The sequence below is a fragment of the Tiliqua scincoides genome, chromosome 7 (genome assembly GCF_035046505.1).
Source record: "Tiliqua scincoides isolate rTilSci1 chromosome 7, rTilSci1.hap2, whole genome shotgun sequence".
Taxonomy (NCBI): Eukaryota; Metazoa; Chordata; class Lepidosauria; order Squamata; family Scincidae; genus Tiliqua; species Tiliqua scincoides.
The window spans coordinates 63,967,786-63,991,568 of record NC_089827.1 but is presented as its reverse complement, the minus strand read 5'-3'; the positions used below and the strand labels follow the sequence as shown (position 1 = coordinate 63,991,568).

At 43.8% G+C, this 23,783-nt stretch overlaps 1 protein-coding gene across 1 annotated transcript in view; it reads left to right on the top strand.

Moving 5' to 3' along the window:
- The first annotated feature begins 1,385 nt into the window (after nucleotides 1-1,385).
- The window catches only part of CFAP54 (cilia and flagella associated protein 54), a 135,129-nt gene continuing 112,731 nt past the window's right edge, over nucleotides 1,386-23,783 (top strand). The window contains exons 1-10 of the mRNA XM_066634493.1: nucleotides 1,386-1,579; nucleotides 3,478-3,583; nucleotides 5,464-5,610; nucleotides 8,636-8,807; nucleotides 10,667-10,725; nucleotides 14,152-14,295; nucleotides 15,433-15,546; nucleotides 16,027-16,128; nucleotides 18,650-18,848; nucleotides 21,730-21,819. Of these exons, the coding sequence (XP_066490590.1) occupies nucleotides 1,386-1,579; nucleotides 3,478-3,583; nucleotides 5,464-5,610; nucleotides 8,636-8,807; nucleotides 10,667-10,725; nucleotides 14,152-14,295; nucleotides 15,433-15,546; nucleotides 16,027-16,128; nucleotides 18,650-18,848; nucleotides 21,730-21,819 (1,327 nt within the window). The remainder of the gene's footprint in view (nucleotides 1,580-3,477; nucleotides 3,584-5,463; nucleotides 5,611-8,635; nucleotides 8,808-10,666; nucleotides 10,726-14,151; nucleotides 14,296-15,432; nucleotides 15,547-16,026; nucleotides 16,129-18,649; nucleotides 18,849-21,729; nucleotides 21,820-23,783) is intronic.

Here is a 23,783-nt window from a genome sequence, read left to right as displayed (position 1 = left end):
TTTCATTTCAGGTTTGCTTCTCAACCAGGGCTGCATACAGATGGTGGTCCTCCCCACAAAGACATGTGGGACCTAGGCCAAGAAGGCACATGGAACTTGGAAAAATTCTCAGCTTACATTAAAAATGCTGTCAGTGGTGCCCGAACAACTCGGCTGGAATTGGTAGCAGTCATTGGGCAGGCAGCATGCTCCTCTACTTGTCTGGGGACCCAGGAAAGAGCTTTCAGTCACACCTCATTTGGCTCCATGCATGAGGATATTACTTGTAACAGACTGTACTGCAAGGACTTGCAGTGGGTGAGGAGGCAGTAACATAAGAACAGCCCCACTGGATCAGGCCATAGGCCCATCTAGTCCAGCTTCCTGTATCTCCCACCAGATGCCTCAGGGAACACACAAGACAAGAGACCTGCATCCTGGTGCCCTCCTCTGCATCTGGCATTCTGAGGCAGAGCCTCCCCACCCTTTGAAAAGCACTGTTTGGGTTGTGAGTACTTGGGCACCTCACACAGCTGCCAGTGGAACTTTTCAAAGGACTCTGGTTGGGGAGGTTCTGCCTCACCTGCTTCCCCACCCACCATGTGTACCTGCTGTATTGGTGCACTGAAATGGAAAAATAGCGCATACGGCCTATATAGATGGTAGCCAAACAGTGGCTGGTGAGCCACATGCGGCTCTTTGACATATAAATGTGTGGCTCACAGAAATATGTTGGCTGAGCTCCTTTTTGCCTCACAATTAACAAAAAAGGTAAATAAGACATTTTCAAGCTATATAATGATTTACTGGTTACAAACTGAGCTCCCACCGGTTCATAACACAAGTTGAATGTTCATGGAGAGTAAGTATATTTAAGGATTTAAAAACTTCCTAAATATTGTGACTCTCAAGCATCTGAAGTTTATCCTATGTGGCTCTTACATGAAGCAACTTGGGCCACCCCGGTATGGTTCCTTCTTGAGGTCCTTTTTCCATTCAGAAATGCCTTAAGCCATTTCTGCCCAACGTTGCATATATGAAACAGGGATCAAATGTGAACACCTGTGGGCTGGGCAGAAATGGGTTAAATTGGGGTGGGCAGAGACTTTTGCAGAGCGTGGCGCTTCTCAGTCTTTCTTAGGCTGCAATCCTATGCACACTTACCTGCGAGTAAGTCCCATGAACTAGAATGGCCTGAGTAGACATGCCTAGGATGGGCCTGCCCTAAGACCGTGCTAGGCTCGCCAGTTGCAGCTGCAGCGGCGGCAAGAGGAGGTGCTTGGGCGGACCAAGGGAAGGATGCTCTCAGGCCCCGCCCCGTCATCCCCGCCTCTGGGCGCCTGTTGCTGTGTCTCCTAGCGACCCGTCTCCTAGCAACTGCCTGCCGGCCGCCTCAGAGGGGCAGCATGGCCTGCTTGACGCCCCAGTCCAAAGCCAAGTGCCCGGCGCCGCCCGCCGTATTTTACGGGCCCCTGGAGCCGGGGAACCCAGTGGTGGACTCCCTGGAGAGCGACCTCCGCGACTGCCTCAGCTTTCTGCGTCCGAGGCGGGGAGGAGCGGACGCCGGCGCCGCCTGGGAGCAGGAGCCGCACCGCCGAGGGTAACGAGGGCTGGGCTGGGCTGAGCGCCTCCTTCCTCCCTCGGGCGGAGGATTGGGAGGGCAGCCCGCCAGGCAGGGAGGGCAGCCTCGCCCCCCCCCCGCTTGTGGGGGACCAGCCTCGCCCTCTCCTCAGGCACTCCCTGGGCTGGGCTCAGCACCCCGCTGCACGGACAGCCCGCCTGCTCTTCCCCCAAGAACTTATTGACAGCCCCATCCTCTCCGCACTTACCTGGGAGTAAGCCCCATTGACTCTAATGGACTTACTCCCGAGTAGACAGGCCTAGGAGTGGGCTTTGAGGCTACCATCCTCTCCACACTTACCTGGGAGGAAGCCCCATTGACACTAATGGACTTACTCCCGAGTAGACAGGCCTAGGAGTGGGCTTTCAGGCTACCATCCTCTCCACACTTACCTGGAAGTAAGCCCCATTGACTCTAATGGGACTTACTTGTGAGTAGACATGCATAGGCTTGGGCTGTGAGTCCTCATGATTTTCCATTAATTTCTATTATTAGGTTATTATTATTATTTTTCATTATTAGGTTCTTATTTTCTACTACAAGGCTATTATTATTTCTTAATATTTTCTATTTTATTATTAGGATCTTATTATTAAGTTATTATAATTTTATATTTATTAGGTTCTACTTATCAAGGCAGTACTTACTGCGCCACTTCTCCTGTAGCTATTCCTACAGTCAATCCTATTCCTATTCAACTTTCCAGCACTGATACAGCTGTGCCAATGCACTGCATTCTGTAGTGGGGGTGCAGTCATGTCTAGGATCTTGTTTCCCATGGTAGTCCACCAGTTTCCTCTGGGTTGCCATGTTACAGCTCCCTCATGTTTATGGGCTTACAGTGGCAGATCTTGAGATCTGCTGCTGTAAGTCATGGTGTTGTGTCTCAAAAGGTGTCTCATTAATGTGTACTTTGAGACCACTGGTGCAAATGGTCTTATGGAAGCCTCTCCACATGAATGGCTCACCCATGCTGCACCAGAGCAGGTGAGGTGGTGGCAGGGGAGGATCAGGGCAGGCAGGCAGGCAGGCAGGAAGAGGTTCAAGGTCAGGAGGGTGCAGATCTTGGTGGCAGTTGTGCATGCCAGGATCCTACCCCCCTTTCCCAGCCTGATGCCCTCTGAGACTCCTCCTAAATAGCTAGTGTAGGTCCTAGTGCAGTGGTTCTCACACATTTAGAACTAGTACCCACTGGAAGTGATGTTATGACCAGAAGTGACATCATCAAGCAGGAAAATTTTTAACAATCACAGGCTGCAATCCTACCCATAGTTACCCAGGAGTAAGTCCCATTTACTATCATTGTTAAAAGCATATACATAGTAGCTTGTTAAAAGTACAGGTCTGTAATATTGCCCCAAATGTAGTCACATTCCATGGTAGCATCAAATCTAAATATTAAAAATAAAATATTGAAATGAGTGGGGATCCACCTGAAATTGGCTTGCGACCCACCTAGTGGGTCCCAACCCACAGTTTGAGAAACACTGTCCTAGGGGATTGTCTGTTTGCCCGCCCCCCCCCAGGATGCAGCTGTTGCTCTTTTTGCTGCATTGCGTGGATTGATGGGGGATAGGATTGGAGTATAGGATGCTAACCTATATGGGTTATATAATATCTAGTAAACTTTCATAGTTTTGTCAAATCCGTTTTAAATCATAAAAATGATAGAGATTTACAACTTGATTAATAATCATCTTAATTTGCGGAGTTTCAGGAACTCTTGAATGAGCATGTTAAACATAATCTGCCCTTCTGCCGCAGGATTGTGGTCTCATCATGGCTAAACTTAGAATACAACTCACAGTTTTAAACTCAGTAAGGCAAAATTGTTGCCATATTTTACTATTCTGTAACATTATATAATTTTTATTTAGTGCAACCACTTTGTTTAATATTTGGAACACGTACAAGCCTCGATTTCCAGATTGGTATTACAATGAAAAGCTTGTGAAAATTGGTGATCAGCTTATGGAAATGAAAGTAAGTGATCCTCTTGGTACTTCTTTATTTCCAGCTTTTTTCCTCTTTACCTGTCTGTGTATCTAGCTCTTGATCTGCCATCTGAAGATGCCTTTCATTCTCTTGATGAAATGGGCTTTCATCCAGGAATGCTTCTGTCACAACAAATCTGTTGGTCTTTCAGGTCACAGTGTTTGTTTAATGACCCAATCCTATGGGAGCCTTATTGTGGTGGATCTTGCAATGCACAACTATAAAGCCTGTCCGTTTCAGAGCAGGAGAGAATAGAGAGTATTTCCTGTTCCTTCTTACTCTGACTACATACTTTAATCCCGCATAGCTAGGGGAGAGACAGCACTAAGTTTTACAGGACATCTCAACACGCCATGGAAGCGGCCCCTCCACCTTGCCTTCAGAGCCATTCAGGGCTGCAAGAGTAAAGAGTTACACTACTCACTTTAATCTGCATGTATAAGCAGATGAAATGTATGAAACAAAGTGGAAAAAGTATGGAAAACTGTGACTGAGGAAGATAAATACTGCTTAAGAGTCAAAATGATACTCATTTGTAAGGATACATGTACTTACAAAACAATTTGTTAGGAGAAGGAAAGAGAAGAAAATGATGTATCTTTTCCCACTGCTTGACTGCATTCAGTTTTATTTCACATGTCACAGCTGAGGGAGAGTCGCAAGGTATTCATGCTGTAAGAAGTTGTTGACTGTAATGTTGATGATTCATTTGGTGACATTTTAACTCCTGAGTTAGCAACAATACAGTGGCCAAGTCTTTTACTGCAAGAGATTATTACAGTATGTCAATAAAATGCTGGTTTTTGGATGACGCATCAGGCTTATACAATGAAATCCAGGGGTTTGTGTCTTTCAAATTGTATGCCGTTTTCCACCAAAAATCTGCTATTCATTTCAGGCACCAAAATTACTCTTGTAATCTCAATTGCAGAGTTGCTGCTTCCTTTTTTAAAGACTGCTTTGTGTAGTTTCCATTTACTCAGGAAGTGGTCTTATTGTAGAGGTACATGCAGTCATCTGTGTGTATGATTATAAAACGGCTTACTCTAAAACAAAAAAGAAATGGAGAATCATTTACCCCTGCTAACTGGGTAAAAAGACAGTTTAAAGTGGCGGTCCCAATATTTAGCAGGAGGATATAGTTGTCCCTATTCATTTCAGCATATAATTTTTTCCAGCATTTCTCTTATGGTTTGTTTGTTTTTTTAAAAAGATTGTGAACCTCTTTGGACTAGGGAACCATTTTTAAATTTATTTTGCTGTGTAAACTATTTTGTGAACATTTTTCATTAAAAAGTTGTATATAAGTATTTTTACCATTTATTTACAAGAATTCTATCTTGGCCTTGCAGTCAATTAGGATCAACCATGGTGTTTACAAGAAATATTTCAAATTGGACAGTGCAACTATCATCACCCTATAAAGTAATTTAGACATGTCTTAAATAGTACATCATATGTAAAATATGAGTAACAAGATGTTAAAATACTAATTAATAATAAATTATTTTAAAATGATAGCAACAAAATAGTATTGTTATTAGTGTGTGACTCAAGACATTACCTGGAGTATACCTCAGAGTATACTGTATGTCTAATTTCCCTTCAGATATTTCTGGCATACTTTGGAATACAGAAAATCTGATCTCTCTTATCACTCTAGCCATTCATATTGGATATGATCTAGTCAGAATTATGCCCTTTTTAGAACTAGTTGGTTTAGGTGGGAGGGATTTAAGCACATACTAGGACATTTTCTAGATCAGATATGTTTTCTTTTCCTATCTAAATGACAGCATATGGTCTACAATTTCAAATACAAAATTGAAAATGTATGTGCAACCAATTTTTTTTTTTTTAATTTCCAGGAATATAAACTGGCACTTTTACAGTGTTATGGACGGTATCTTCAGCAGATCTGCAAGGTAGACTTAGACAAGCTTGGATTAGATGTGCATCAATTTCAAGCTCATTTTTTCCCAAATGGATTTAGAGATAAATCTGCTGCGCGCACAGTAAGTTTAGAGATTTCAGTGAGTGTTATGTTACTTACAGCCCAATCCTATCCCCTACCATTAATGACAGTGCAGCCGCATCCAGAGTTGGGGGGAGTGACCAGGAGGCCTGCCAGAGGTAAGTAAAATATTTTCTACTTACCTCTATGTAAGCCTCCTGGTGGCCTATGGTTCTCCATGGACCGCTGGTGTAAGTCCAAGGAAAGAAAAGGGGCAGGGTGTGTTCAAAAAGAGGGGATAGGATCCTTGAGTATGCTGATGCTACTGGGGTCTACCCACTCCCTCCCTCTAACTATCTCCTACCGTCCCTGCCCATGACAGTCCCGCCGACAACTTATGAGAGCATTGGAGCTTCCTGGAGCTGCTGGCATGCATGCTGCACTTTGCTCATTTGTGGCGATGGCCTAGATGTGCATAATGACAACCCAGCTTTTGTACTGCCATAAAGGGCCTTGCACTGCTGGAATGCAAGTTCCGGTAGTACAAGTCGCAGGGCCCAATCCTATCCAGCTTTCCAGTTCTTATGCAACTGCAATGCAACCTCAAGGTAATGGAACAAATATTCCCTAACCTTGATGAAGCCTCCATGCCTGCCTCCCCCACTAGGGTGCAATGCATGCCCCGTTGGCAGGGCTGCATTAGTCCTGGAAACATGGATAGGATTTGTTCCCCAGGATTTGGGTGACTAGGCTGCAGCCCTGTGCACACTTCCCTGGAAATAAGCCCCACTGAACATAGTGGAACTTTCTTCTGAGTAGACCTGCATAGGATTGCATGGTGCAATACCAGCCCTCTGTTACCTCTGTTACTCTGAGTAGAAAGTATGTTACATACTTTCTACTCAGAAGTATGCCTCATTGAATTCAATGAAGCTTATTTCCCAGTAAGTGTGTATAGTAATATTTTAATAATTTGTTATTTACTAGTATGTATTATCTGTTTTTAAAATTTGGAAATTATCAGTGTTTCTTGATGCTAAGGACATGTCTGAGTAGGGCTTTTTGTGGGGCTTTAACCTAAGGATTAAATGCTGATTCAGCACAGCAGGTTTTTAATACATTCCAAATTTAGGTCCCATATATAATTTGTGCAAGAATTTTTGACATAAACTTTTCAATTGCTAGCTAAGCTTAATTTTCTCCATTATATCTTATAAATAATAAAATTCATAAATCAATTGTTTTTCTTCAGCATAGGGTAGGAAGGCAGTTTGTCTTCAAGGGCTTCAAGGGCTCTTTTCTCAAACCAATTGTTTGGTAAGGGGAAAAGTGTAAAAATGTTCAACACTCTTTGCCTTTCCCTGTCAGATCTAATTTCTTAGCATGTCAAAGACACATCTTGTCTCCTTGAATGTCAGGCTTTTTTATTACATTAAAAAGGTTCTTCTCATCTAATAAAACAAAGTTATACATAGAAACTGTCTGAATTGGACTTTAACAGCGCAATCCTATCTTGCACTGAAACAGGCAAGCCAGGAGGCTTGCGCTGTATCCTGCGCAAGATAGGGCTGTAAAGTGGATCAGCCGAAGGTAACAGGGAAACTTTTCTCCTTACTGCTGGGTAAGCCACTGCAGCCCCTATGGGTCTCCTTGGACTTCTGCCATTTCAAGAGGTAGCACGAGTTAGAGGAGAGCGGAGTAGCTTGAAGCCACTCTGCCCTGCTCTGGTATGGGGGCTAGGATCCGGCATAACAGCCGGATCCCAGCCCCACCTCCCGTTACCTGCTCACCCACCCCGGGACCGCCCTCTACCCGCCGCCCCACCCCAGAACGTCTCTCTCCCGTCTCCTCCCCACCCACTCCAGAGCCTTGTGTCGGCTGAGCTTGGCCAACACAAGGCTCACCCCACAAGCCGCCACTGAGGCTGGATGCAGCCTCCATGTGCCAGTGCACCTCTGTGTGCTGGTGCAGCTTGCTCCCAAAGAGGCACAAACATACTTAAGTGCTTTAACTCATAGTTAGGATTGTGCCCTCAGGTACTACAAACGCAAACATTACAAAGTGTTTAATTTCTACAGCTGTGGTAAATGGTTACCAACAGGACCTTAGTTATACCTGAAATAAAAGGCAACACGTTAGAGCTCTTTAGATCTATTTTTTAATGACGGAAGATAAGCCTGGGTGCAATAATCTCATCCTTCTGTAGCAAACAGATGGCCTCCAGTTATCAAGCTTCAAAGTGTAACCTTAAAAACAGTCTTTAAATAGCAAGAATAGATAATATCCTAAAAGGCCTTATGCCACAATCCTCAAATAGCCGAGAATATCTCAATGTACGCCAGCACAATGACATCCCCACTGGCACAGAAGTTCACCTCCCAATGGGTGTGCTCATTAGGACTAAGGGGAACCCTTCCCAGGGCAAATAGCAGCTGTGGGGGCCTGATTGGGATGATATCAGGGGAATAAGTTAAGATTCTCTCCCCCATTCCATTCTCTTAATCTGGAGCAGGACCCACTGGCATTCCTGGGGGAGGGGAGCAAAACACTAAGGGCCCAATCCTATCCAAACTTCCAGCACTGATGCAGCCATGCCGCTGGGGCATGTCCTGCATCCTGTAGTGGGGAAGCAGTCATAGGGGCCTTCTCAAGGTAAAGGAATAAAGGAACATTTGTTCCCTTACCTCAGGGCTGCATCTGTGCTGGAAGCTTGGATAGGATTGGGCTCTGAGTTTCTTCAGGTGCCTAGCTGCTTTGTAAAGCGGCTCCCCACACTTCATATTCAGAGCTAGTCGTGGCTGCAAAAGCTTTTTGCAGCCACAACTGGTTCTGAAGGTGAGGAGGGGGAGTCGCTTTACACAGCAGCCAGGTGCCTGAGGAAACTTAGTGTTCCCCCCCCTCCAGGAACTTCATAGTTGCAATCTAGAATGTTAAAAGCAAGCACATCAGCACTAAGCACATGTTTTGGAGCATATTTTTTGTTCCCCAATGCTGAGGGATCAGGGAGGCCAGATAGGCAAGGGGCCTGGATTCCACATATTAGCTTGAAAGATTCATTCATTTTAATTTTGCGTTGTTCATTTTAGTTCCACGTTTTGCAAGCAAGGAACATCTGCATTTACAGAATGGTATGTGGTAATGACATGGATCTTCTGAATCAAGAGTCTTTGAGGACATGTTTCAAAATCTTGTCCATATTGCAGCTCATCATGCAAATGACTTTGCCACATGAGAATTTGTGTTGGCTCGTCTATAATGGTATGTCACTTATTTTTTTTTGAGATACATTTTTAAATATAGTTTTATGCCATGAGAAAGAGATGGGGGAACTCTTAAGACTAAAAAAAGACTTCAGAAGTTGAGGTGTTTCTTCATCTGAAATGTAGGAATAATTTTGGTTTTTCATTTCTCTTGATTTTGTTTTGAACTTTTACTGTAAATCTAATTCTTATGATCACAATTTAGCAAACAATAAATGCTGATCAAGTATAATAGAAGCATTTTTATTTAAAGCGAGTGTGAAGAAGAAACTGTAAAATATGTTAGTTATTAGGGATGGTTCTCATATATAAAAAAATTAGGTCCTTAGGTAAAACTCATAGGACTATGTGAATCATAAAAATGTTAGCCTGCTTTTATGAGACTCTTCAGAAAGGTTTTTAAGAGGTTAGAAACCATATAACAAAAAGATTTCATTTCATGGAAATGTTGTGCAGCCCAGTCCTGAGCTGCCCAGCATGTGGGGCTGCAGCGGTGCTGAAAATGGTTGCTGCTGCATCCAGCATGCCACAGGCATCCTCCAGCACTTCCTCAGGAGAAAGAGACTTTTATTCCCTTCCCCTGGGTAAGGCAAGTTGCTCAGCAATGGGCTACTACCCAAGGGCAGAAGTTAGAGCCTTCGTGTCGGGTGGAATATATGTGGAAAAACGGGTAACAGTCAATGTTGGATGAATTGATTAATAAATCAACAGTCCAATCCTATTGGACATTTGCGATGGTGGAACTTGTGATCTGTTGTCGTAAATTCCTCTGGTTTTGCCAATGGTTTGCTGCTGCTGCTTAGTGTCTTGGAGCTGCTGGATCAAATGGCTGGCAGCTCCTTGTGCCTGCCAGAGCAGATAAGGTGGTGGCAGGAGTGGATCATGGGTGGTTTGGGGGTGGGAGGCGGACAATCTTGGGAGCAGTCACATACACTGGATCCTTCCCCCCTTTCTCAGGCTAGACCTACCCTCTACTCAGAGGTGCGCCAGCAAAATAGCTGGAGTGGGTCTGAGGAGATCTGTTAATCAGGTGGAGTACCGAGAGATATGGAAAAGTTATTTTTATTTACCTCTCATTGTCTCATTGCTCTCCCCACCATAGCATACAGCGTGCGCTCTGTTGGTGTGGCTGCATGCTATGGATTGGTGGGTGATAAGATTGGGCTGCAAAGCTGCAGTTGTATACATTCTTTCTGAGAGTAGCAGCACAATCCTAACTGGACTAGTACCAGCAGAACAAATGTGCAGGCTGCCCGAAATGGGCTGTTAAGCACATTTCGACAGTGCAGGCCTTCCCATCAGTTCCACAATTGCCTGCACTGAGCCTGTGCGTGCTAGAGCAAGTAAGTTCTATGCTGGGTGACTGAGGGGTGGGGGAGGGTGGATTGGGGGTGGAGGTTTAACAAGGCAGGGGCAGGGTGGAGGGGGCAGATTGGACCCAGAAGGTGGTGGGTTTGGCAGGGCTGACTCCTGCTGTTTTCTATCCCTGTTCCCAGGCCTGCTTCCCTGTCACGAGGCTGCTTGAACTTGTGTCAGTGATTTTGCTGGTGCTAGCCCAAGTAGCCCCATAGCGGCTATTATGTACCCTTATCTTGGAGAGACCTTCAGCAGCTTCTCTTTCTGCATGAATGCAGCAGAGGCCATTCCAGTGCAGTGTAGAAAGTTAGTTAGGTTTGGGCTGCAAGTCTTATTTAAGTCATTGGGTTTTACTTTTGACATGCATAGGCTTGCATCGTTAAAACAAAAGGCCTTAGGTCTCCAGTTATTCACTAGCTTGAACAGGAAAATAAAAACATTTCTAAAAGTGTTGCTTTTTTGAACAGCATATGTTCAAAAAGATTGTATTTGTCTTTACAGGCACAATACATATGTATACCATATGTAGACATCTGATGACTGTAGGTCAATCTGCTAAGGTATGACAAGAATTATTTACTTCTCTTTTCCTCTGTTCAAACTGAATATCAAATGACACTGAAGTGGTTTTGTCATAAAAATCTATTTTCTAACAGCCACCCTAGTTCTTTGTGTATACCTTCTCTGCAGAAGAAGGAGGTTTGGGATTTATGCAAGTCAGTATGTAAAAAAAAAAAAAAAGGTTCACAGGTTCCTCAGCCACATGAGTAGCATCTAATCACTGAGACTTGGCAATGACTATGGCAAGCTGTCAGTGCCTATGGTCATTGTGACTTCAATCTATTTTTTCTCATGATCTGAATTCCTGGTCCCTGTTAGTGCAACCCAGCACTGAATTACCTTTTTTGCGGTCACATCAAACTTGCTTCTCTAGCATCATAGTCCCAGTCTGGTTTGAACACTTTATAGCTTTTATTTAGCAAAAAGAGAAAATGAATTTAAAACCCCCCCAAAACAGCAGCCAATTATGGGCTTAAAATTATGTCAGTGCCCCCCATTCAGCCATTTTTTGGACTTGTGAGATTTCTGCAGGTGTTCTCCATAGACTGTCAGAAATTACCATAAAGGTCACAGCATTTGTCTTTTAAAACGTGAGAGCTTAGAGTCTCAGTATTCTGTGCATGCAGCATTTTTTCTGCTTACCTGTAAAATGATAGTATGCATAAAACTTATTTATTGCTTTTGGAACAAGTGAAAGAGAGGAATCCAGTGCCATTGGCTAAATGATTCTGGCTGCAATCCTGACCACACTTTCCTGAGAGTAAGCCCCACTGAACAAAATGGGACTTACTTCTGAGTAGACCTGGTTAGGATTGCGCACTCTGTCTTAGAAGTAGAAATGTAATGGCTAGAATCCAAAGGACTCCCTGACTAGTTCCACATGCCCAGGTAGGCTTTGGGATTGTGTTTCTCAAACAGCATCCCCCTTGTACTGCCTGGCAAACTGCTACTGAAACAGGGTTGTGTGTGTGGGTAGAAAAGCAGGTTGTGATAGGGTGCGAGGGTTTTATGTTAAATGAAAACAAACTACAAATCCCACTGGGCCTGTTCAAATGCTAAAGAAACTGCTTGGGCTCTGGTCAGTTAATTCATTTTGATGGGTTTATTTTCAGTTGTATTATATAAATTGTTGATTGTCTTTATTGATACTGTACTCTCAAGACATGAAAGATTACTCTGATATGCACAGGGCGCCCCTTGTATCCAAGAATACAGTTATCCATGCATCGGGTCTCCGAGTCCCGTCCCCCCCGTGCGTCCCTTCCAGAGGGTCCTCTGAGCCTAGCAGAGGCCATGGATGGATGTCTGAGCTCTCTCTGACTGAGCGCCTGAGCTCTCTCAGACTGAGCTCAGCAGCTCAAATAATGCAACTTCCGGTTTCATGGAGAAACCGGAAGTGATGTTTTTAATGCATAAGGCATTTGGAGGCCAGGGGAAGCCCCTGCACCGCTCAGGGGCTTTCCTGGGTCTCCTAGTGCCTTATAAGTCATTAAGTCATATAATATAAACTTAACTATATAACAGGGGTGCTCAAACTTTCAACTTTAGGGATGCTGGACCTTTAACAAGTGTATAGAAGAGGGAATTTCAGCAGGTGCAGCTTGTCATCTGTGGGATGACAAGTTGCACCTGCTGAAATTCTCTCTTTTATACACTTGTTAAAGGTCCAACATCCCTAAAGTTGAAAGTTTGAGCACCCCTGCTATATAATATAAAACATGACTTATAAAAACAGTACTCTGATGAAAATTTGGTATAACTTCCTTTTTTATACTAGATGTATTTTAATTATTTTTTATTTCAAAACAATAAACATTGTGTGTGATACCTTCATTTTTATTAAAAGGCATACAAGATGTATGTTAAAACAAACTGCTCTTGGGAGATGTACACACGTGCTGTGTCCATCATACCTATAACACATACCAGTGTTTCTCAAACTGGGTTGGGACCCACTAGGTGGGTTGCGAGCCAATTTCAGGTGCGTCCCCATTCATTTCAATATTTTATTTTTAATATATTAGACTTGATGCTACCATGGGATGTGACTGCATATGGGGAGATCTGTACTTTTAACAGGCTACTATGTATATGCTTTTAGGGTGATAGTTAATGGGGCTTACTCCTGGGTAAGTGTAGGTAGGATTGCAGCCTAGGATTGTTAAAAATTTTCCTGCTTGATGATGTCACTTCCAGTCATGACAACACTTCCGGTGGGTTCTGACAAGATTCTCATTCTAAAAAGTGGGTCTCAGTGCTAAATGCGTGAGAACCACTGCCTTGAAAGTATTGTTCTATTTGCTGAGATGGATGAACTTTCTGCTGGATTCAAGTTGAACTGTAGTGCCACCCAGTGGCTATTTTTAATAGCGAATTAGTTATAAAAAATGACATGACCTGGTTAACTGTGATATGCACTGAACAGAAATGTTAGTAAGGGAGTTGTTTTGGTGAGGAAAAGGTAGGTTTGGAAATATATCCAGAAAGGTTATTTGACAATAAAGGTTTCCAATAGTCCACAAAAATTGTTACTAATCCACCTATACACACACACTAATGTTAGTCATTTGTGACAGACTGAAGTGTAAAGCATAAATCTAAAAAAGGGTAAATTTTCTACTTTCTGCAATCTTTTTTGCTTGACCACCTAATGGTGATTTGTACTTGCCACTGAATATGAGCTAAGTGGCTGTTTAAAAGCATGTGCTACATCAGGGGTGTCAAAACTCATTTCATACTGAGGGCCAAAGTGATGTCATCAAGCAGAAAGTGACATCATCAAGCAGTTGGTGGCCAGAAATAAGCACTTTGTTCTCACACAGAAATTCATTAGCTGCAAGTGGCAGAAGAGAAAATGTGCAAATCTTGTTCATAATTACAAAATATGAGAGATCCCAATTATCATACTTTGAGAGCCAAATTATAATAGGGGTCAGATAAAATTACTTTTGGGAGCTACATCTGGCCTGCAGGCCTTATGTTTGACACCCCTGTACTACATCTTTCTTTTTTGGCATCTGAATCAATACACAACTATAATTTGTTTGAAACCTCTATTTTATCTAATCCAGGGATGTTTGCATTTCAACTTCAGGGTTCTTGGACCTTTAACAGTTGTGTAGGGGAGGGAATTTCAGTCAAGCTGCACCTGCTGAAATTCCCTCTTGTACACAATTATTAAAGATCCAGGAACCCTAAAGTTGAAATGCAGGCTACCCCAGTCTAATCTTTTATTTCTTTATTTTTCAATGATTGCCAAAAACATTCAGTGCTTTTCTGTTTGAGCTGCACTTCCTTATGATACTGATGTTTTCTTTTGTGTATATAGTCATGTAATCATTATTAATTATATACCTTTATAATAATAAAACAATTTATTATAGAACATTTATGGCTCTGTTTTATTATTGAATTTTCTTTAACAGGTGCATGAATATTTATTGTGGGCCTGTATATGTATGGAATCATCCATTCCACTTGTAGCTGTACGCTATTTGCCATGGAGGGCCACTCTTTATGCTGCTGTTTGCCAATGTTATTATGACTGCCAAGCTGGCATGCATGGAGAGGTAATAATTTAGAATTGTTGCTTATTAGAAGGCCTATAGAATTTATATGAAAACAAATTGCTCCTTGGAGACTATTGAAATGTATGTAAAGAGAGCTTTGTTTCCTTTGTACTGCTTTTGCAGGATAGACATAAAGTTACAATGCTGTACAATGTAGGTCTGTCCTTGAGTATAGGTTGAACCTGTTTATCTGTGGATTTTATATCTGGCTCAATGCAGATCCCCTGGGTAAGCCCTCCCTGGGCCTCAGAATGCCTTAAAAGGCATTAAAATGTCACTACCTGTTTCTCCTGGGAAACCAAAAGTTGCTTTTTTTTTTTTTTTGCCTGTAAGGGCCATTCTGAAGACCGCAGAGGCTGTGGGTGGACATGGGCTTCAGAAAGCCCCCCAGAGGTGACTGCGTCACAGCTCTGGTTGCCTTTGGAGGGTTTAAAGGTGCCAAAACACTGGATTTTGTTATCCACGGTTTTCTGTATCCATGAGGGGTCCAAAAACAGATACTTTGCAGATACTACCTGTATAAGCTGCTAGAACAAATGTTCAAGTAGGACTGAAATCAAGCATCTCTTGTCTGATCTGCATCTAGTCTGTTTTCACTGCAACCCATTCTGTCTTCCTGCCTGTTCTATTATCATGATCTCCCTACTGAATTTTTAACTTTGGTTCCTCTATGTATATCTACATGTACCTGCCTGCCTATGAAGGGCATAGGACTGGGGCGGCCTCTTCTGGCAGGGCAATGAAGCATTTCTTTACAGACTAGCCTTCTGATTTTATTTCTCTTCAGATTTTGATAGGTGGGTTTTTCTTTTGCAGTATGTGTTATCTGCTTGCTCTTTTATTATGGGGCAACTGCTGCTCATTGTTCTTATGTTGGTTGTTTTTTATTGTTTTATATTTATAATATAATATAATATGTTTTATATATAAGTTTGATAGATATTTGTATTTGTAAGCCAATTTGGGTACCTTGTGGTTGAAAAGGAGGGTATAAATTGAATTAATATTAAAATTGCAATAGCAACAACATTGCTATTACTTTCTCTTCTCCGCTCTTTATCTTCTTAATAATAGGGACAGAGGGGAAGAGAATCCTAAAAATACTCAGGTTTCAATGTATATGTTTTTATGTGTTAGGTATTTGCACGCCGTGGTTTGATTAAAATTGATGAACTAAAGCAAATAGAAAATATGAGTTCTTCACCGCTAAGTCCTGAGACCAAGAAAAAATTCAAAGAAGCCACCGTCAAGGTACATACATTTTGTAAGGATAATAGTACAGGTGTGCGCCACTTTGCAACGTTCCAGCTTACGTTGGGATTGCATAACTGATGACCACGTGTGGTCATGTGGTCATAAGGAGCTGACAACCAAACCCTCTGAAGGCAAGGGGAGCTCCCTTGCACTGCCTCTGCAAGGCTGAGACTGAGAGAAATCACATCTCTTGTGTGATTTCAGGTTTCCTCTGTGAAACCGGAAGTCACCCGAGAGATGCGATTTCCCTCAGTCTGAGCTTCGCAGATGCAGCAAGCAGACGTGCACTGCTTCTGGGTAGCTCAGATGACTCTCTGGAGGAGAGTGAAACATCCCCTTCCCTGCAGAGGGACCGGATTGCGTCAAGCAGTGCTTGACGACAAGGATTATGGTCCTGATCCCTCTTGTTAAGTAGCACACAACTGTATTTAAATAAGAGATAATATAACATAGTAACATTTTTCCTGTATTAATCAGATGGCAACAATGATTTTCAAAAGATCGGTATTTGAACCTAGAAGACGACCGAAAGGGGCTTTTCGGCCAAGAGTGAAAACAAATCTAAAAGATGCACAACATGTAAGTTGTGGGCAGTTTACTGGTTTCCATTTGTGTTATAGCCAAATATAATTCTGCATGCACACACTGCTTTATACAGGGGGCCCTCCTTATCTGCAGATTCTGAACCCGCAGATCTGCAGGTTCTGAACCTGCATTTGAAGGGCTCACAGAGGAACTCTGGAGGTGGCAAGAAGACTCTTCCAATCACCTCCAGAGGCGTTCTGAGGTCTGGGGAGACTGTACTCTGCCTCCCTGTGCCTCAGAAGTCCTCTGAGATGCTTTTCTGGTTTGCTCTTCTGATTTGGCCTCCCTGTAGCTCAGAACAACCAGAAGGCACTTCTGGTTGCATCCGGAGGTCTTCTGTGGCCCCCTCCCCACGGATCTCAGTACAGGTTGAGTCTCATTATTCATGAGGGTTCCATTCCGGAGGTCTTCTGTGCCCCCCTCCCCACAGATCTCAGTACAGGTTGAGTCTCATTATTCATGAGGGTTCCATTCCCCAAAAATTGCATTAGCAAAAATTACATTAAAGCAAATCCATTAAAAAAAAAATGTTCCTTTGTTAGGCGATTTAAAAACAGCCTTGCTGACAGCTTTGTGATGAAAGACAGTCTTTAGGCAGACAATCCATCAATCAGTCTCTCTCCAGGCACTTACAAAGGCTTCACTCCAAGCCAGCAATCCCTCTCTTCACCCAGAGCAAAGTGATTATCTTTCTTTCATGTGCTCAGGGGCAAGGGAGGGGTTGCCTTGGAGTGAAGCTGTTGGAAGAGCTTGAAGAGAGAATAATTGATAGATTGTTAGCCTGCTGCTGTCTCTCGCATTAACGAGGCTTATTATAATATAAACAAGGCAAGGTTTTGTTAAAGAACATGAATGTACAGGTGCAGCCTATTTATCCACGAATTTTTTATCTGCAGATTTGTCTCGACATGAATGGTGTGGGGGTACCAAAAGTCACACACATCTTTGCCTCCTTTGCCCTGTGCTGGCATCTCCCTCGTTTTCCAGGCAGCCGAAAACACTTATGAGGAAAGGCTACGGCGTTTGGGCCTCTTCAGCCTAGAAAAGAGACGCTTGAGGGGGGACATGATTGAGACATGCAAAATTGTGCAGGGGATGGACAGAGTAGATAGGGAGATGCTCTTTACACTCTCACATAATACCAGAACCAGGGGACATCCACTAAAATTGAGTGTTGGGCGGGTTAGGACAGACAAAAGAAAATATTTCTTTACTCAGCGTGTGGTCGGTCTGTGGAACTCCTTGCCACAGGATGTGGTGCTGGCGTCTAGCCTAGACGCCTTTAAAAGGGGATTGGACGAGTTTCTGGAGGAAAAATCCATTATGGGGTACAAGCCATGATGTGTATGCGCAACCTCCTGATTTTAGGAATGGGTTAAGTCAGAATGCCAGATGTAGGGGAGAGCACCAGGACGAGGTCTCTTGTTATCTGGTGTGCTCCCTGGGGCATTTGGTGGGCCGCTGTGAGATACAGGAAGCTGGACTAGATGGGCCTATGGCCTGATCCAGTGGGGCTGTTCTTATGTTCTTATGTTAACACTGCAAAAAGGCTCCGCCTCGCCCAGGCAGGGAAATAGCCGTGGAGCCCTGGAAGAGTTTCCCCTTGCCAGGAACAGTAACATTCCTGGAGCCCCTGAGCCAGCAAAGAGGCTGAAGAGGGGAAGGGGGGGCGGAAAACCTCTGTAGCCAGAACACGTGCAGCAAGGTGGAGCTCGCTCTCTCCCTCTTGCTCTCTCTCTCTCTCTCTCTCACTCACACATGCACAGGGGCAGGTGTGGTAGCAACAGAGGGGATTGCTTAAAAAAACCCAGGGAGTGTTTGCTGAACTTCCCCTGCCCCCACTGTGTAGGCAATCACTGACACAAGCAACCCCCCCACTGAGATGGTGCAGGCAATCACTGACCACAAGCAACCCCCCCCACTGAGATGGTGCAGGCAATCACTGACACAAGTACCCCTCCCCCCACTGATATGGTGCAGGCTATCACCAACAAGCAATCCTTCCCAGTAAGCAAAGCATGCGATTTAGCCTACAATCCTCTCCACACTTTCCTGGGAGTAAGCCCCATTGACTGGAATGGGGCTTACTTCTGAGTAGAAACGCATAGGGCTGAACTCTTAAAAGCTCAGCAGGACAGCTGGCAACGGGGAGGGCTGAGTATGGAGGGGAGGGGATTGATAACAGCTGCCTTAGTTTCCTTCCATTCGGAAGTGTCAGGCTGCAGCGTGTTTGCTCTGCAAACTCTATGGAATTTAGCACATAAATATGGAATTTAGCGTTTTTTATTAATCACGCCAAGTCACGGAACGGAACTAACGCAGATAAATAGGCTGCACTTGTACTCCATTATTAGTCCATTATAAGTTTCTTTGCTTCTTGAACCACTGGTGTCCATGTGTCTATCAGTTGTCATGTGAGCTTTGGTATGTTAGTCACTGTTTGTAGGGAACTATTTACTAATATATTTTTCTAAACAGAAGTGGACCTTGACTGTTTTTTTAAAAATTTATTTAGTTGCCTTGGCCTCGTACAATCTCAGAACGACTGCTGATGGAGATGTTTGATTGCAGTTCATCTCAATTTTTTGCCATCTTGGAAGCTCTGTTTGATAAAAATAGACGGACACTGATCCCTAGTCCTCCTATTCCTGATGAACTGGAAATTCGTGATGTCATTTCAGAGCTCTTTTTTGCAGGCATGGATATTCTCGATGGTAATTGGATAATAACATTATTCTGATACAAAGGAAGCAAGAATATTAGCAGTTCTCTGTGCTGAGAAAAGTAACTCTTTTCAATACAGTTATGTCTGAGGAAACTTAAACCTTTTATTTTTACTTGACCAAAATTAATTAAATTAATTAAAATCAATTAAGGGCGCAATCCTAACCAGCACATAGGCTGGCATAAGTCCCCCGGGAGGGTTGCAAAATGCCAAAAGGGTTTGCGCCTACGTGGGAGGAAGCTGTGTTAGCGCGTGTAGATGTGCCGACATGCGGAGGCTGCCAGAAGCCTCCGCGGTGACTTCCTCGCCACCGCTTGTGTCAGCGCACCCTTGCCGACACAAGTGGCAATGGTAGGCATGCGGGGCGGGGAGGAGGCGTTTCTGGGCAGGGGGAGGGCGGACGATGGGCAGCCCCAGCGGCGGGTGTGCGGGGAGCAGGGGCGGGGCTGGGACCTGGCAGTTATGCTGGATTCCAACCCCCGTCCCTGCGGAGAACGGAGCAGCTTGAAGCCGCTCTGCTCTCCTTGGACATGTACCACCTCCAGAAGTGGTGCAGGTCAGAGGAGACCCATTGAGGCGAGCAGCCCTTACCCAGGAGTAAGGGGAAGAGCTTTCCCTTGCCCCAGGCTGAGCCACTGCAGCCAACGAACCTGTGTTGGATGCAGCGCAAGCCTCCTGGCTTGCCTGTTCCAGCGCAGGTTTGGTTTGCGCCCTATATGTAATTAAGTAAAGATTCTGGATATATTTCAGTATCATTCCACTCAAGTATAACAGACCATAAAATTTATTTATTTATTTATTTATACATACATACATACATACCCAACTTTATATCTCTATGGATATTCAAAGTGGCTTACAAAAATCTTAAAAATGTAAACATTATAGATATATAAAATACAAAAATATAAACATTAAAATCTCCTAAAAACTGTAGACAACCTAAAAATCTCATGAAAAGCCAAGAGCAGTTTAAAAAAGAAAAACAAAACCAACAGCAAACGATGGAAGACAGAACCATGAAACTAATCAGCAGAAAATCCCCAAATACCCATATTGAAAAGCCCGAAACTCAGAAGGCTGGTGAAAAAAGGAATGTGTTTAGGAATTTAATAAATTATATTTTGTCTTATCCACCTGAAGCCTGCTTCGCTTTAAACCAACACCCACAAACCACAGCCCACGGTGTGGATCCGGCACAACGTTGCATCCCTCCCCTGTGTGAGCATTGCTTACTGTTCCGCCTTGCTGCTCACATGAAGCCCACCCATGTGCTGCAATTCGACACTCTGGCAGTTGCATCTGGTTCAAAATGCAGGCACAAAGCCTGCTGAGGCAGTGGACTACAGACACGACTGCCTAGAGCAGTGATTTTTTTTTAATCTCGTGTCACTCTGACAAGATACTAAGGGCCCAATCCAGACACGCACTTGGGCCAATGCAAATCCCTAGTGCTGGCCTGGGAGTGTTGCTGTAAAGCACTTTTGCACCACTCAAAGGGGAGATAGACTGATGCACATCCATGTGCCAGCCTCCCTGTGTCGACGTGGGCTCTAGGGAAAGGATGAGTTGTGTTTGCAGAGCTTGGCTGACACAGGGATTTGAGGGGGGTGTGGGGAGGGCAGGGAGGAGGCAGGAGGGAGGCATTTCAGAGCAGGCGTTCCTGGGGCAGAGAGCAGGGGGCAGGGCCAGGATCTGGTGGTTATGCTGGATCTTGACCCCATTCCTCAGCAGCATGGCACGGCTTGTCAGGTGATGCAGACCCAGGTAGACCCATTGGTGTTGCTGCAGCGTGACACAGGGTAAGGGGAAAGTTTTCCCTTGTCTTGGGCTGCACTGCTGTTGGCCCAAAACTTGTGCCAGATGCAGCACAGGCCTGCTGGCCTGCCTGTTTCCAGCGCAAGTTAGGATTGCACCCTAAAATTGTTAGGGCACACCACCAGTTTTCTGACAAGGCACACCATGCTATTGGTGGGGGGCTCACATCTCCTAATAGCCCTACTGTTAAATGACCCTTCCCCGAACTCCTGCAGCAGGAGGAATATTTGCAGCGCACCAGTATGCCATGGCACAGTGGTTGAAAATGGCTTTCCTAGAGTGTCACGTTGCAGTACTTGGGTGGGCTTCTTCCCAGCAGCAAGGCAGAACAGTAAAAGCAGGTCCGGTCAGGGACTGCTTTTACTGTGCACAGCAGTTGTGAGTTTGGCAACTGCTGCTTTAACTAACCAGTGTCTGACATTCAAGGTTTATTAGTAGATAAGAAATAGCTGCAACTGTAGTTCACAACAGTCCATGGACACATAAGAAGACATTGACTCATATGTGAAACAACGGAACAATTACATTTATACATGTATGGACAGTTATATGTGAAACAACCTGTTGACTTGTTTTCCCTGAGCAAATTTCTGCCATGGACTGCTTGCTTGAAGGGAAGACTTCAGTTGTGAATTGTGGGTAGTATAAGTAGATATTTTTCTTAACCACTGCGATTAAAGGCAGGTTGTACTCAGATGGCAACAAATGATTTTAGATGAATGAAGTTACTAAGATTTCCTGAATTATACCCTTTGCCTGAAATCCACACTTCTAGCTTTGCCTATGGCTGACAGTATAGAACAGAACAGTATAGATCATGAGCTCTTGCGTGATTTGAACTTGCATGACTTGAACAGAACTATATATTTAATAATACTGGTTTCAGTGGTTTCAGTCTAGTGGTTTCAGTAAGGGGCAGTTGGGCCAAGGTCCATGAAATAGTAAGCAATATGCGTGAAGATCAGCACGTAAATATTTTTGAAAATGGTATATACAGATTTTGTCAATTGTTCATATAGTTCCTGATTACTAATTAGTTGGTTCTGTTAAAGGTGGAGGTAGCAGTACACAAGGAAGCATGCCCAGTGATGTTTCTGGTATGATCCTTGCATCATCAACACTTATGCAGCAGATAGTAGCAGGTAACTTCATCATTTTTATTCTTCTAGCCCTGGGCCAGTTTCACTAAAATGGTGTTATTAATGAGCAGTTTCAGCACATTATGGTACCAGATATCATGCTTCAGGAAGAGTACTGTGATCAAGATTGTTCTATTTGTTGTGATCAAGATTGTTCTGCTTCAAAGGAACATTCTTTGCCACTGTTAAGCTGTGTTCTCTGCAGTATGCATCTTGGTCTGTCTTTATTCACACTAGTGTGCTGAGCACGTTTTTCAGTATAGATTGGACAATGCTTGTAGTGTAAAGGCCACTGGAAGCACATATGGAACTTGTGCCAGTGATAAATGATGCTAAATGTGATAAATGATGTTTGCCATGAGCGCTGTGTGATGCAAACTACTGAAAATATTGGTTTATGAGCAAGGTGGTTGTATAAATAATCTTCAACAACTAGTTGCTAAGTTTACTACCAAACTGATAGTGTGAACAATATGAACTGAATGGGTCTGTGAGAAACTTGGAATGTGGCGCCATCATGTAATTGCTTCCCTGGCTTCCCAGTTTGCAGTGTAACCACTTTTGAGTTGCTTTGTGGTGGGACAGTGAATATAAGATGAGTCAAGCAAACACTGAGTGTGTGATAAAGCAAGTAAATAGGTCCCCCCATCAATGTTATATGTGGAAGTGCACCTTATATAATGTGTTAAAAGAAAAAAGACTTGTGTTTTTAGTCTAATCAGGGCTGTCATTCAGTTGAAAACATTTTAGCTGATTAATCATGAATTTGCATTACAATCCTGCCCTGCATAGAAAGTATGCATAGAATTGCAATGGAAATTGATTAGTTGATTAGTATCTCAATTGACACTATATATTTGCAAATGAGAAAAAAATTGTGTTAAGACTTTATTTTTAGATTCTGTATTCATGGTATTCTCTTAGAAGAGGCATTCTCTCTCACACACAGAAAGGGGTGCTTCTTCTAAAATGGTACTTGTCATCTGGAGGTCTGACAGAAGTTTGGAAGCACTTTTTCGTCAACAACAGTAATAAATGTTGCAACTCTTAATGTTAATGGCCAAATCCTGCTGAACATTGGCACGCAGGATACAGGGCCACTGTTGTAGCAGCTACTGATCCTGTGTGCCAGCAGGGCACCAAGCTGGCTGGGAAAGGTAAGTAAAGAAAAACTTTACTTAACCTCCCCACCGACTGCCTGGTCTCCTGTGGGACTCCTCAGATCTATGCCAGCTCTTTTGGTGGCATAGATTTTAGGAGCCTGCTGGGGGCATGTCAGGCCTGGGACTGGGGGTTTGGAATTGGCAGGCACTAGCACCACCACAATCTGCCCCCATCCTGCCCAGATCTGTAGCGATTGACCTGTACGTTTTTGGCCTCTCCTCTGGAAGAAGCCTGCCAGCAGCTGGTCTGTGCAGCATCACTGGCAGTGCATGGCCTTTTAGACTTTGCACCAGCAAAAACATCCCTCAGACAGAAATATCCCTCAGACTGGTGGAGAGGCTGCCGTGACAGCAGTACACCAGTGTACCGCAGGGGTAGGCTTGGACTGTAACTTGCCTGGCCCAAGTCTGTCAGACTGTGAAGGAGGAGGATTCATGGTAACTTGGTTTGTAATCAGAACCTCAGGTTAAAGGTTTAAGCTAAGCTGGTAGAGTGTGTGAGAAAATGGATACATTATATGGACCTTATTGCTGATAAGCTATGCCAAGGGGGAGAGGGCAGAGTTTTGTCAGTCACAGTAATGTACACCAGTAACTCAAAGATGATAGAACTGTGGAGTTTGATTGTGCTAGAACTATCTAAATGGTCCTGACAGCATTGTAAACCTGAAGGTCTGATTGGTGAACAGGTGACCACTTCTAATTGGTCATTCAAAATTTCATTCAAGAGTACTCATTGGCCTTAACAGTTGACCAATAGTCAGTAGGAGCGAGAGCATGCATCTCCTGACTGATCGTGGAAGT